The sequence below is a fragment of the Rhineura floridana genome, chromosome 6, assembly GCF_030035675.1.
Source record: "Rhineura floridana isolate rRhiFlo1 chromosome 6, rRhiFlo1.hap2, whole genome shotgun sequence".
NCBI classification, from domain to species: Eukaryota; Metazoa; Chordata; class Lepidosauria; order Squamata; family Rhineuridae; genus Rhineura; species Rhineura floridana.
The window spans coordinates 78,043,561-78,059,194 of NC_084485.1; the positions used below are offsets into that span (position 1 = coordinate 78,043,561).

General features: G+C 41.7%; 1 protein-coding gene across 1 annotated transcript in view; it reads left to right on the forward strand.

The window, feature by feature from the left end:
* GNAI3 (G protein subunit alpha i3) overlaps positions 1-14,605 on the forward strand; it is a 35,334-nt gene extending 20,729 nt beyond the window's left edge. Inside the window, exons 6-9 of the mRNA XM_061632579.1 lie at positions 3,622-3,751; positions 4,270-4,423; positions 13,151-13,361; positions 13,468-14,605. Coding sequence (XP_061488563.1) covers positions 3,622-3,751; positions 4,270-4,423; positions 13,151-13,341 — 475 coding nt within the window. The 3' untranslated portion in view covers positions 13,342-13,361; positions 13,468-14,605. The remainder of the gene's footprint in view (positions 1-3,621; positions 3,752-4,269; positions 4,424-13,150; positions 13,362-13,467) is intronic.
* The last annotated feature ends 1,029 nt before the right edge of the window (positions 14,606-15,634 follow it).

Below are 15,634 nucleotides of genomic sequence, written 5' to 3' on the forward strand. Positions count from 1 at the left end.
AATGAGTATACCTTATATTTTGCCATCAGATCTGTGGAATGTACCTGTGTATTCAGGAATAGGAACTTGAAAAGCATGAAGCCAGATAGCCCACAATGGCTTGTTGGCATGGCAGAGTAGAGTAGGATTCCTACAGCGCCATGTGGGCACTACAGCACGTCTCCTGTGTTAGTAGGCTCCTCAGTTAAGGGAAACAGTCTTAATGGAATGGAGTGTCTGTTTGGCTTGTTGTGCCATTCAGCTAAGCCACTTCTCAAATTATTCCTTTTATGGCATAAAATAAGACCATATGCTATCTCCATGCTTCGTCTGTGGTTTGGTACATAACCCTTCAAAGGAAATTTAAATTGAAACACTAGGAACACCTTGCTCTACAGTGTTCCTGCTTGTAAATGTTTACTGCGGGTTAGTTTTCTCGCAGCAAACCACTTTGTAGGCACAATATCCATGTCCTGTTGCAGAATGGTTATCATTTGATCATATTTGCATAATCAAAAATTGCTGTTCAGCAGGAGCCAAACAAAATGCTGTTCCCAGGCAGCAGAGGATGGTAAACAGTGAGTGCTAGTGTAACATTCAAATTCTGTATTGAGCAAACTATCCTTCTGTGTCATATGTCAAGAGAGATGTTGTTATGTTTCTCTGTGGCATTCTCCCTTTTCTGTGCCACTTTTCACTCCAGTAGGAAATCATGTGCTGAATATGGAACTTGCACTTACAATATCACTACAGCCTACTGCTGGAGTATGAATTCACATTGCAAAAGTGGGTTTTGAAATTTTTTTTGTTCCCTTTCAGGTGTTACTGCAGTTAGAGGTAGCATAATTGAATACTTCAAAATAAATAACTTCTTTCCCTTACAGAAGAAAATTCCCTCATCCCCGTACACTTACCTTGAATATTTCTTAATAAGCAGGCTTTATTTCCCTAAGGCTTGGCAAGAAGCAATTGTCGTGCCTATATATAAAAAGGGAGACAGAGAGGACCCATCCAACTACAGACCAATCAGCTTACTTTCCGTAATAGGCAAGCTATATACATCCTATCTTAAAACAAAACTTACCAGCTGGATGGAAGAAGAAAGCATATTAGGTGATGAACAGGCTCGTTTTAGGAAAGGTAGATCTCTTTTGGATCACTGCCTTCTCCTAAATCACCTTGCAGAGAAATACACGGCACATAGCGGCAACGGTCTATATGTGGCTTTTGTAGATCTGAAGTAAGCGTTTCACTCCATTCCTAGAGAAATACTTTGGAGCAAACTAGCACGATCTACTATAGATAAAAGGCTACTTTTTCTAATTTATAATCTTCATCAAAACACCTCCTTACGAGTCCGCTGCGGGAGGGAGGGAGGTCTAACGAATCTAATCCTTGTCAATAAGGGGGTAAGTCAGGGATGTACGTTAGCTCCGCTCCTGTTTAATCTATTTTTGAATGATCTTAAACCACATTGTATATCTCAAGATCATCATATGCCAAAAATAGCGAATAATTTGTGCCCTCTCCTCCTATATGCTGACGATGCTGCCCTACTTTCTCTTTCGAAGATTGGACTAAAAAGACTAATACGAGCCTTCATGACCTATTGTACTCAGAATCATCTAACTATAAATTACCATAAAACTAAAATTTTAGTTTTTTCAAGACGCCGTCATACAGGTACTTGGATAGTTAATGGTCAGCGCATCTCCCTAGTGTCACAATTTAAATACCTAGGTATTACTTTTCACTCATCTCTCAATTGGACCACCCATATAAAAGTTGCTGTTATGCTTGCACGCAATAATGTTAAAAAAATTCTCCTTTTTTTCTATTACAAAGGAGGGAGATATTTACCAGCAATAATACAGTTATTCCAATCAAAAATTATACCTCAACTACTGTTCGGAACGCAACTTTGGATTCAGGCTTTCAGTCCCACAATTGAATCGGTCCTTTCCTCCTTTTTGCGTCAGACTTTAGGTCTCCCAAGATGTGTTCCGGCGGCTGCCCTCAGACTTGAAGCTGGTTTGCCTTCCATTGAATGCCAAGCATGGCAGCTTGCTTTAAACTTCTGGGCTAGAGTATCGTATGATACACCTCCGGGTTATCTAACCCATATATGGAGAGACACTCATACCTCAAGCTGGAACAATAATATTAAGAATAAACTTAATATGATAGGCTTATCTTCTGAATATCTTTCGTCTCAAACCTTACTCTCGGCAAAACTTGCCATTCGGACTCGGCTTAAAGATATTAATTTCCAATCCGCCATCACAGAAGCTGCAAAAACCTGTTCACCCATATACTTTCAACTGGAATTTGAACCCTTTAAGCATGCTTTGTACCTGGACTTTCTAGAGGTTCCAAATCTCCGCTCAGCTTTCACTAGGGCCAGATTTAATTCCCTTCATTCGGCAATACTTCTGGGAAGATATAAGGGAATCCCTTATGACCAACGCTTGTGTCCATGTGGGAAAGATATTGAATCACTTGCTCATGTTATTTTAAACTGTCCCATGTATGTTTGCATACGTTCTAAATTTTTATTGAACATACTTCAAGGTATACCCCTGATGACCTCTGATAACAAAATACGCTTTCTTGTTTCAGGAATTAACAAACGAATTACATTGAGAGTTGCCAATTTTATATACGCAGCTCAACGTATACGCTCTAAGTTTTTTTAGGACAACTATCTGTATATTTTTATATTTCATGTATATCTGAAAGATAATACCGATGTTTTACCCTACTCTTTTGTATCCTTTGTTTTTAGCTGGACGGGTCTATGACCGTAAAAAAATAAATAAATAATAATAAGCAGGCTGTTGCTATTGTGATCCTGTTATTTCATGTGAGTCTTTCCTGGATTGTATGCCCCTTAATTGTTACCAGGAGATGCTCATCTCGTTCTTGCAGCACAATTAATGAAATACTATGCACAGTAGCCTTCTTTGGAAAATACCTGATGCTATGTATATTGTTTGAAAATATTTAAGCAAAGAGTGTTTTTCCTGAGCTGTTTGCTATTGAAATCTTAAGATTACTAAATTATACCATCTGTTGTCAGTAATTTATAAACCTCTGCAATACATGTTTCTGCTAAAGCAGATTGATAATCCTGCCCCCTCCTACCCCTGTCAAAATGATATTTGCTTATTATCACAGCTTCACTCACATTCATTAACTTGAAGTGGTAAAGAAACAATGCTGACAGTTTCACACGGTCAAGTTGTGAGGAGATTCCATAATTATCAGAACTGAAAGTACTGTTGCCTTCTCAAGCTTTTACTTTTAGAGCATTAGTTTAGGTGGAAGAGGAAGGTAGTGTATTCTGGAAGCTCTGCATTCATACAAGCACGCTAGTTCTAGAGGTATCTGACATGGTAGTCTCAGTTACTCATGTGGCTCTTGATGATTAATTACAACTTTGATAATTGGAAACTTCCTTATGATAGTTCATTGTAGGAAGGATTAGCATGATGCAATTCTGCGGTAAAACCATGCGATAATGACAGAGGCTCACTCAGCTTATTAAAAAATCCTATGGTATGCTTTTGACAGCACTGAACAGGCAGATTTCACCTTCATTTTGATGTAACATAATCATAAAGTCCCTTCTCTTTCTGCCAGGATGTTTGATGTTGGTGGTCAGCGTTCAGAACGTAAGAAATGGATTCACTGCTTTGAAGGAGTAACAGCAATTATATTCTGTGTAGCGCTCAGTGATTATGACCTTGTCCTTGCTGAGGACGAAGAAATGGTATGTTGCCATAGAGTTAAATGTTAGTTGCACGGTGCATTATGTAAACTGTGGTGGAAATTAACTTAAACTTTATGTAGTTTAAGATAATTTAATTCAAATTACTTATGCTTTGAAAATTACTGAGACACAGGAGCAAACATTTCTTGTATGTATCTTTAAACTTCCTGCAGTGAGTGCTGGCAACAGTACTTCTGAAGTTGGCTGGCTATGGAAAATAAAATCCCTCCCCCATACACACAATTGAATCTGAAAATTAAGGTAGTACTTAGCAGTGAAGGAAATAAAGAATCTGAAACATTATGAAATTGTGATAACTGAAAAGTTTCTGTTTTTCCAAAAGTTTTTTGCAAAAATTTTGGAAATCTGATACTTGTCCAAATAATTATTAATGCTTTCTTATCTGAGCATCAACTTTGACAATTCATATTATTTACACTAGTAGCTTTGGTTTAATTAGTAATTATACAAAGTTGCTGTGGTATTGCCTTTTCAATGGGATTCTTTCCCTTCCCCAGAATCGTATGCATGAGAGTATGAAACTCTTCGACAGCATTTGTAACAACAAATGGTTCACAGATACATCAATCATCCTTTTCCTGAACAAGAAAGATCTGTTTGAGGAAAAGATAAGGAGGAGTCCACTAACAATTTGCTACCCAGAATACCCAGGTAAGGGTATGGGGAAAATAGGACAAAAACAGCAGATGTCTTGCCTTTTTTTAATATTTGTTTGTGCTGTCTGTATATGTACATAATCTTCTTCGTTGTCCCATCACCTATGCAGCCTTTTACATATATAGATGCTTATTTGATAGTATTCTAGTTAGGTGAAAATAGGTGTGTTTGATTAACATTGGCTTGGCTCCGTTTACTACTTGTCTTGTTGTCTTGAATAAGTCATGTTGTTTGTTAAAGTCTGAGGTTGTATTTTCTGGTAGAAGCAGACATCTGTACATATCCCCACAAATTGAGTCCATTCATTTATTATATGTAATATGAAACTCAACTGGTAGAGTTTAGAGCTCATAAAATATATCTTAAGGCGGTGGTTTCTCTCAGCACTAAGATTTTTATAACCCTAGTTCTGAAACTGATGCAGAGTATGTTCTAACACCAACTATGCAGTATGGTCTTCACTGTGATCTGTGTTACCCATACATTTGGAATTTGGGTACATGCAGTACAATCTTCCCTCACTGCCTGGCTGTGCCCTGTTCTACAAAATTTCCTCCTATGAATAAGCAAGTGATGATAGTCCCAACAGCTACTAATTATTCGTATGAGACTGTTAGCTATTTTCCTCATTCATGAGTCCACAGAATGTGGCTTGACTTTGTAGTCAACCATTATGCTTCTGCTATTCCACCATAAAGTTCAGCCCCATGGTATCAAAAAGTCTTCAAGAGATCCCTGAAAGTCAAAAGTGAGGATGCCTGTTTTTGTTATGTGCATGAACCCAGCCCAGGAGCTTACCTATGGTTTATTAACTATGGTTAAAGATCAGTCAAGCAAGGTTTGTATTTGGTTTATAAACCTTAGCAAATGTTAACCATAGCTTAGTGTTACATGAGAACCTGGACCTGCTCCTTAACTATGGTTAAAGAGCTATCATCACCCAAAAGCTAGGGAACCGCAAGCGAAGAGTGGGAAAAAAATCAAACTTCTTTTCAAGGCTCGACTGCTCTCACTGGTGATTTTAACTATTCTTTGTTGTAATAAACCAAGGTTTAAGTCAAGGGTAGCTGTCATGGTGCCCTCCACATATTTTGGACTACAACTCGCATCAGCCCAGCCTGCATAGTCAAAGGCCAGGGATCATGGGAGTTGTAGTCCACAACATCTGGAGGGCAATGTGTTTGCTACCCATGGATCATCTGGCAGATGCCTCAGTTTTAAGAAAGGTTTATTAATGTTAACCATGATTTAGCATTATGTGCAAACCAGGACAATAGCTGAATAAAAGCATTCAACACAAAATACTTGCATTTTGTCAAATGCTTTATAACACCTTATAAAATGCGTTAAACGCAAGATAAAAGCCAACAACTAAAATTCAGCAAAATTCAAACATGTAGCAAATACTCTGAATAAATATCTGGCATATTAATTCAACCCCTGCCAAAATATTGAGCAAAGAGGTATCTTCATTTGCTGTTGAAAGATGAACAGTGTCAGTGCCAGACACATCTTGGAAGAGAGGTCATTCCAGAGATAAGATGCCACCATTGAGAAGGCTGTATGCCTCCCAGCACCCCACATGCTTCACCTGGTGGCGGACCTATAAGCAGTATTAGTATTGACTAAAACATAGGGAGGACAATATAGGAGAGGTGTTCCTTCATATATTGGGGTTTCAAGTTCTGTAAGTCTTTGTATGTCAATATCAGCACTTTGAACTCGGCTTGGAAATGTCCAGGCAACCAGTGCAGATCCCTCAGGACATGTGTTATGAGGGTTGAGTAGCTGTACCAATTTGCCTCTTGGAAAGCCATCACCACTTCCAAACCAAAAACCCACCAAGCAAAGGATGCTAAGCTCCCAAGTTGCTCGAGAAAACATATGTATGCTGCCCTGGGCTCCTGCTGGGAGGAAGGGCAGGATATAAATCAAATAATAAATAAATAAATAAAAATGTTTTATTAATGAAAGCACTCCAATTTGTAGTTATTCTTACTAAGTTAAGAGTCTAATAACTTGTAATCAGAGGCAACTAAAAAAGTCTGTGTTGGAATTGTTAATATGAAAGCTTTTTAAAAAATGTTTTAAGATGTTCTGTTGTAATATATTTTACAAATATGGAATGATCTCTCTGACAAGGTGCGCCAGGCACCAACACTGTTATATTTTTGGCACCAGGTCAAGACTTCCCTCTTCTCCCAGGCATTTTAGCATGTGTTTTAATTGGTTTTTAAATACGTGTTTTTAAATTTGTATATTTGTTCTTAATGTTTTAATTGTTGTAAACCGCCCAGAGAGCTTCGGCTATGGGGCGGCATACAAATGTAATAAATAAATAAATATATTTTAAAGTCTGTTTTTATGACGTCTTAAAGTGTTTTTAGTGCTTTTGTTTGCCGCCCTGGGCTCCTGCTGGGAGGAAGGGCAGGATGTAAATCAAATAATTAATTAATTAAATAAAAAGCAAATTAACAAAAATATAATTTAGCTATAATCATGAAATGTACTGCATTAGAATGACATGAAAATACCTTATTTAAAAACACTATATTAACCAGTACCCATGGATGTTCAATACAAATATCTACTATACATTGTGTGCTTTTTTTAAGGGTTTAAATATGTTTTTAGTTGCCTCTGAAGAATGGTTATACTTGAAACTTGTTAGGTGTAGCAACTAAATGGGAGACCTTTCATGAATAAAACTTATTGTTACTTCAGCCATGTTGGGGTTAGTTTATTTGGTTTTGAGCACCAAAGACACAGGGTGGCTCTTGGACTCCACCTGCTAATACTTGGCGAAGAGCACCCAGTGGCTGGAACTGTATTTGCACTAAACAAACAAAAGTAAAGGAAATTTTACCCTGAAGATTATCGGCTGCTGGTAAACATTTCTACTCATTGAAGATTTAGGCTGCAGTCCTTCTGGATGAACATACATAGGATTGTGCACTCTAATATCTCTTTTTCTTAAGTGTTTTGTAAAAATTCCACCACCCAACCAGACATAGAGTTGTATCTAATTTAGGCATTGAACTAGTGGAACAACTTCCACTCATGCAATCGAACTTTCTCTCCTCCTCTTCCGCCTCCCCCCAAACTGCTCTGGGGGTTCTCCAACCCTCTAGAGCAGCCAAGATTTTTTTCAGATCCTTTTTGTGTTATTACTTGTTTGCCATCATCATCACCATCATCATCATAGGGTCACGCAGGAGAAGGAGAGGGAGTAGTAGTTCCATTGCACAAGCGGAAGTCATTCTGCTCACACAATGATTTTTTTGAATTCAACACTTAAATCATTACCTCATTCAGCACATATAAGACTTGACAAATTATTAGGGGTGCAGTACCAAAGAGATAGCATGTTAGCCTTCTCCCTGTCCCTGTCAGCTTTCTGTCTGCCTGCACCACCTACCCATCCTAGTGCCAAATGTGCACTCTGTCTCACACCTGTATGCAGTAGGGCAGCCTTTGCCAGCCTGGTGCCCTCTGAATGTTGGGCCGATGGGAGTTGTAGTCCACACCATCTTCAAAGGTGTGTTTGTGAAATGAGTGAGTGTGTGTGCTGCAAATAGCTCCTTTTTCTGAGTCCCCCCCTCCTACCTCTGTTGCCTACTTTTGCTGCTGCTTAAGCTATGCAAGCTTCCTCTTTTGCCTCTGTTGCAACAGCAGCTCATTCCTACACTGTGTTCAATGTGACAAAGCCCATAAAAGAAATTTATTTTATTTTATATTTATTTATTTATTAAATTTATTAGTCGCCCATCTGGCTGGCTGTCCAGCCACTCTGGGCAACGTACAAAATAAAAACATACAAATACATTAAAACATTAAAAATCTCAACAATAATAATAAAACCTAACCCACCCCAAAAGCCTGCCTGAAGAGCCAGGTCTTCAAGGCCCGGCGGAAGCTTATCATAGAGGGAGCATGGCGGAGATCATTTGGGAGGGAATTCCACAAAGTGGGGGCCACAGTTGAAAAAGCCCTCTCCCTAGTTCTCACCAGTCTAGCTGTTTTAACTGGTGGGATAGAGAGAAGGCCTTTTGAGGCTGATCTTGTTGAGCGGCATCCCTGATGATGTTGGAGGCGCTCCTTCAGATAGACTAGGCCGAAACCGTATAGGGTTTTAAAGGTCAGAACCATCACCTTGAATTGGGCCCGGAAAACAACCGGTAACCAGTGCAACTCCTTCAGCACTGGAGTGATGTGATCTCGCCGGCGGCTGCCTTTAATCAGGCGAGCCACCGCATTCTGTACCAGTTGCAGCTTCTGGACCGTTTTCAAGGATAACCCCCCGTAGAGCGCATTACAGTAGTCTAGGCGAGAGGAGACCAGGGCATGTACCACAGATGGGAGGAGATGGTTGGGAAGGTAGGGGCGCATCCTCCGTATCAGATGGAGTTGATACAGTACCGCCTGGCTCACAGCCGAGACCTGAGCCTCCATGGACAGCTGGGAGTCAACAATGACCCCCAGGCTGCGGACCTGGTCTTTCAGGGGCAATTGTACCCCATTGAGCACCAGGTCAACATCCCCCAACCTTTCCTTGTCTCCCACAAACAGTACCTTGCTTTTGTCAGGGTTCAGCTTCAGCTTATTCCTTCCCATCCAGCCACTCACCAACTCCAGGCACTTGGATAGGGTTTCTACAGCCAACCTCGGTGAAGATTTGAATGAGAGATAGAGCTGCGTGTCATCCGCATACTGGTGACACTGCAGCCCAAATCTTCTGATGATAGCCCCCAGTGGCTTTATATAGATGTTGAACAGCATCGGGGAGAGGATGGAGCCCTGTGGCACCCCACAAGTGAGAGGCCAAGGATCCAAAACCTCATCCCCCAATGCCACTCTCTGGTACCTACCAGAGAGGAGGGAACGGAACCACTGCAATACAGTGCCCCCTATGCCTAACTCCTCCAGGTGATCCAGAAGGATACTGTGGTCAACGGTATCAAAAGCCGCTGAGAGATCCAGGAGGACAAGGAAAGTGCATTCGCCCGTATCCAACGCCCTCATATCATCCACCAAGGCGACCAAGGCCGTTTCAGTCCCATGTCCAGGCCTGAAGCCTGATTGAAATGGATCCAGATTATCCGCTGCCTCCAAATGCACTTGCAACTGCTTCGCCACCACCCGCTCAACCGCCTTGCCCAGGAATGGCAGATTTGAGACTGGGCGAAAGTTGTTCAGATCTTGGGGATCCAAGGAGGGCTTCTTTAGAATTGGTTTTATTACTGCCTCCTTGAGAACTGATGGCATTACTCCCTCTTCCAGGGACATATTTACATCTTGATCCCCTTGCCCAGTCTGTCCTTGCAGCTCATAATGAGCCACGACGGGCAAGGGTCGAGTAAGCAAGTGGTTGGCTTTAAGGTTGAAAGCACCTTGTCCACTTCATCAGAAGGAAGAGGCTGGAACCGATCCCACACCACCGGAGCACCGCTGGCCGCCTCTGGCTTGCTCACTGTGTCCACAGCACACGGAATAGCACTCTTAATACGATCGATTTTCTCCATAAAGTGCTTTGCAAACTCATCACAGGAGGCCTTAGCATGTTCCATCGGTTCCAGGGCAACTGGACCGACCAGGCTCTGGACCACTTGGAACAGCCTCCTGGGACAGCACTCTGTGGACACAATAGAGGCAGCATAAAAATCCTTTTTTGGTGCCCTCATCGCCACATGGTAGGTTGCTGCAGCTGCTCTAACCCGTGTCCGATTGTGGTCAGAGCGAGATTTCAGCCACCGGCGCTCTAGCCGTCTCACCTCCCGCCTCAGAGTTTGCAACCGTGGAGTATACCACGGTGCCGTCTGAGCTCTATTCAGGGGGAGAGGGCGTTTTGGAGCCACCCGGTCTAATGCCCTGGTGATTGCAGCATTCCACCCCTCCACCAAGGTCTCAACCAAGTGCCCGTGTGCATGCTCCAAAGAATCCCCAAGCGCATTCAGGAATCCATCAGACATCTGGGGTGGACCATCCTAATGGGTCCTACACCCCCATGGAGGGTTTGTGGCACCAAGAAGTCCACCCTCACCAGGTAGTGATCTAACCCTGACAAGGGGGTGATGGATGTACCCCCAATTTTCAGATCACTCTCCTCCTCTCCTGAGACAAACACAAGGTCGAGTGCATGACCAGCTACATGGGTGGGCCCCGTTGGAAAAAGGTGCAGCTCCCAGGAAGCCATGGGTTTCCATGAAGTCCCGAGGCACCTGTGTGAGGATGGCCTCCGAATGTACATTAAAGTCTCCCAATACTAACAAGTTTGGGGACTGCGCACGCACATCCGAGACCACCTCCAGTACCTCGGCCAGGGAGTCTGTCGTGCAGCGGGGTGGATGGTACAAGAGCAGAATCCCTAGACTGCCCTTTGGGCCCAACCTCCAGTACATGCAGTCAACAACCTTGGTCTCACGGAGACGAGGCCTGGTGAGGCCTGGATTTAGGCACCCCATCAGCATAAGGATTGGGTTGTAAATCTCAGAAGACATAGTTATCTGATCTCTGCTTCTTGTTCACTAGGTTAAAAAATACTAGTTGTTGGGTGCACTTGGATGAAGCAGATTATTTGGATCCATTCCAATCGGGCTTCAGGACTGGACATGGAACTGAAACAGCCTTGGTCGCTCTGGTGGATGATATGAGGAGGGCGTTGGATAGGGGAGAATATACCTTCCTCGTCCTCCTGGACCTCTCAGCGGCTTTCGATACCGTTGACCACAGTATCTTGTTAAACCGCCTAGAGGGATTGGGAGTGGGAGGCATTGTTTTACGGTGGTTCCATTCCTATCTCTCAGGCAGATACCAACGGGTGGCATTGGGGGATGAGGTTTCAGACCCTTGGCCTCTTAATTGTGGAGTGCCACAGGGTTCTATCCTCTCCCCCATGCTTTTTAACATCTATGTGAAGCCGCTGGGAGCCATCATCAGGAGTTTTGGGCTGCAGTGCCATCAATATGCAGATGACACTCAGCTTTATCTCTCCTTTAAATCCTCACCAGAGTTGGCTGTGCAGACCATGTCCAAGTGCCTGGAGTCTGTGAGTGGATGGATGGGCGAGAACAGGCTGAAACTGAACCCCGATAAGACCGAGGTGTTGCTAGTGGGTGACAAAAGAAGGCTGGGAGACATCGACTTGGTACTTAATGGGGTGAAATTACCCCTGAAGGACCAGGTCTGCAGCCTGGGGGTCATTCTCGACTCCCAGCTGTCCATGGAGGCTCAGGTTTCGGCAGTGAGCCGGGCGGCTTGGTATCAATTACATCTGATACAGAGTCTGCGACCCTACCTTCCTGTACATCTGCTCCCACAGGTGATACATGCCCTGGTCTCCTCTCGTCTGGACTACTGTAATGCGCTCTATGTGGGGTTACCCTTGAAAACGGTTCGGAAACTGCAGCTGGTACAAAATGCGGCGGCACGCTTAATTAAGCATAGCCATCGCCGGGATCATATCACCCCAGTGTTAATAGACCTACACTGGCTACCAGTGGTTTACCGAGCCCAATTCAAGGTGTTGGTTTTGACCTGTAAAACCCTATACGGTTTCGGCCCAGTTTATCTGAAGGACCGCCTCCAGTATCACCAAGTAGGCCACCTCACAAGATCAGCCACACAGGACCTCCTCTCGGTCCCGCCAGTCAAAACAGCTAGGCTGGTGCGGACCAGGGAGAGGGCGTTCTCGGTTGTGGCCCCCACCCTCGGGAACTCTCTCCCTTATGATCTTCGTCATGCCTCCTCCCTGATGGGTTTCTGCCAAGCTTTAAAGACCTGGCTATTCAGGCAGGCCTACAAGAATTATGGGGTAGATTAGCTTTTTGATATATTATTGATGGTTGATGTTAGAGTAATTGATTATTGTGTTTTTATATTGTATATTGCATTTTATTGTATATTGTATTTTATTTTATATTGTGTAAGTCGCCTAGAGTGTCCGTCAATTCGGACAGATAGGCAACTAACAAAATTTATTATTATTATTATTATTATTTGGAGATTGTTGCCCCTGCCTTATTAGTGAGTACCCTTGAGGGTTATTTCACTGGAATGCCTCTTTGCATTTGACTACAGTCACAACAGAGTATATCTATTGATGCCTAAAGTAAAACCATAAAATTGGGATTTTGCACCAGAGAAAGAACAGAAACTTTACAGTGAGCAATGTGTCCAGAGAACTTAGATTTGTATGTGTCCATCAGAATGTATTCTTTGAAGAATAGTGGCCTCTCCCATGTCACATGGCAAACTTTCTGAAATTTGGCCCTTAGACCCTTTCTGGCTGTTGTTTTTTAATTTTATATTGAAGATTCCAATTTTCCCCTTATTGTAATCAATTTAGCATAGCATTACATCTTCCTATCTTATTTTGTTTCTCTGAAATGAATTAGTCACTTATTTTGTGCTTGCTGTATCTTCCTCCAAGGAGTTCAGAGCAGCATACGTGGCAATCCTAGGTGATCTTCCACCCAGGTACTAACCAGCTTCAAGCCTGCTCCACATCAGAGCTGTAGCTGTATCATGCATCTTCGGACTGTTTCCTAGGCCCAAAGGCATTTCTTTAGCCTAAAATGCTGGCAAGATATTTAATCATCACTGATACAAAATAGACAAAATGCTATTCCTAGAAACAGATATTTTCCTTTTCAGAGACCATATGGAATCAATTGCAAATCCTTACAGTGCTGTAGTTTTTTATAAGTTGTCATTCCCCCCCAGGTTCTAATACATATGAAGAGGCAGCTGCATACATTCAGTGCCAGTTTGAAGACCTGAACCGAAGAAAAGACACCAAGGAAATATACACTCATTTCACCTGTGCCACTGACACAAAGAATGTGCAATTTGTTTTTGATGCTGTTACAGATGTTATAATTAAAAACAACCTGAAGGAATGTGGACTCTACTAAAAAGAGAGTGACAGTGAAAAGTAAGTTATGAACTTGGTAATCTACTCTGAGCTTTAGCATTGCATAAACATCTGCTCAGCATTAACATGAACTTCAGCTAATGAAACAAAATTCTTTCGGTTTCAGGATGTGGCGTTTTGAGAACTGGACTGTTTGCTGCCTTGTGGGACAGCTGCAAGCATGAACAGGACCAGGGAATGAAAACAGCATGCAAAATCCTTGCATTCTTTAGCACAATCTTCTGTACTAGGGACCTTTTTATTGATAATGGGATGCGGATGTTAGATTCCAAAAATGGAACTACTGTTAAGTGTGATTTTTTTGATCATGCAGGCATCATATGGATTGCATAGTCTCAAATGTGTACAGCTGTTACGAAGTTGAGATCCCTGATCTTCAATATGTAGCTTTCTTTCTTTAATAAGCCACTGCTGCTGTTTTAAAGGTTTTTCCATCAAAACTATATCTTTACTAAATTTTATTTCCTTATTTGCAAACTTGTTTTAAAAACAAACAAACAAAAATACTTAACTATGCACATGATGTGACCAGATCATGCAGAAAGTATTCCTCTTAGCAGGAACCTTTTGTTTTTAAGACTTGGTATGGTCAGAACTTGATATTACTGCTACTACTTAAAAGGGCCTTAGGATTCTTATGGCTAAAGCTATGGCTTCTTCTAATGTATAATCTGTTACGAGTCTGCTACATACACTGTAAAGTGCTCCAATCCCCCCAGGTAGATTTCCTGTCGCAGGGTAACAAGTCTTGTTTGACTTAGAGTTGGAGGAGTGGGTTAGCCTGGGTTATGCTGAGTACCAAATCACTGAGTGTGCTACTGATGTAGCAGGTGGAATTCTTATATTAAATGCTTAATTAGCTTCTAGGTAAAAAGATGAATTGTAAAATTACAAACTGGAGGGGGAAGAGAGTGCTACAAAGCTACTTAATCAACCACTTAATTGTTTGTGTGTGTGTGTTTGGTCTTAAACCAGTGGGAAGTTTTGTAGATGGTGCAATTTGTTCTGCATTTCCCAGGGCCTTTATCATTGGAGATTTCAAAAATGTATCAAAAGGATGCTTTTACTTTGTAAATGTGGTGCCAAGTTCCTATTTGCCATTGTTTTTACTGTAGTGATGTTATTAACCAGAGTCTGTACATTTATTTGCTGAAACCATTACACTGACTCTTTTCTAATTTGTCATGTACAGTTTCAACCAGTTGTAGTCATTGGCAATATTAAAATGGTGAGTTAAAAATCTTGATGTTTCTAACTTTATTGGAGCCATTTCTAGAAATGTTCTAGGAAACTTTGTAAGTCTCTCAATTGCATTTCCAGCATCTGCAAATAAAGATTTTAGTTAAATTAGCTGATTGTTAGTGCTAAATCTTTATATAAATGGCTGGAACTTTTTTGTCTTGGTTTCTGAAGAATTCGGATGCCAGGTTTCCTTTGTATTGGCATACAAATAAGGCTGAGAATGGTGGCAAGTTGTTTGCCAGTTCTTAGTTAAATCACAGCAGCATGATAGTACAATCATTAAGTGTTGCATTGTGACTGCTTGTTACCAGTGATGATTGACAACCGGAGAGTGGTAAAATTCTTACTACATGGTAGGATATTACAGATAAACTGGCTTGCTGGGTTTCTTCAAGTGTTCACACTATGGTAAAATACTCCTGGAGAATTAGTGTTTAGCTTGCATCAACCCTATTAACTCTTTACAGAAGGGGAACTGAGGCTGTAACTTGCCCAAGGCCATTGAGTGAAGACTTATTTCATACATGCATGTTTAGTACCCAGTGTCTCAATAGATTAACTGCAAGGTTAATGTGTAAAATGCTTCAACTGAAAAGCATTGCTTGAGATGGCATGAGCCTCCTGAAACGGGTTGCTGTGTGATGTAATGTTCAGCCATTAATTATGGTTGTAAATCATCCTGTGCTCCCACTTCACTTCTCCCTGGTTCGGGCCTAACACTAATCCAGCCACTTTGTGATTTGTTTCCCCTCTCAGCTAAGGGAGAAACAAAGTGGAAGCACTTAGCATTATATTTGAAGGAGGCCACTGAGTAAGTGTATGAGCCACTGGCTCAGGTGAAATTTGAATCCAGGCCTCCCAGGCATGTTATTATCCACCTAAACATATTGGTTCTTATAATATTAGGCCTGGTGGATTGTTTCAATAAGTACTGGGTGTTTTCTAAAAACAAAAATGAAACGTATAGAGGACTATATTAAGTTACTTTTCAAAATAGATATCACTGAATCCACACTTGTAATGCACTTTTC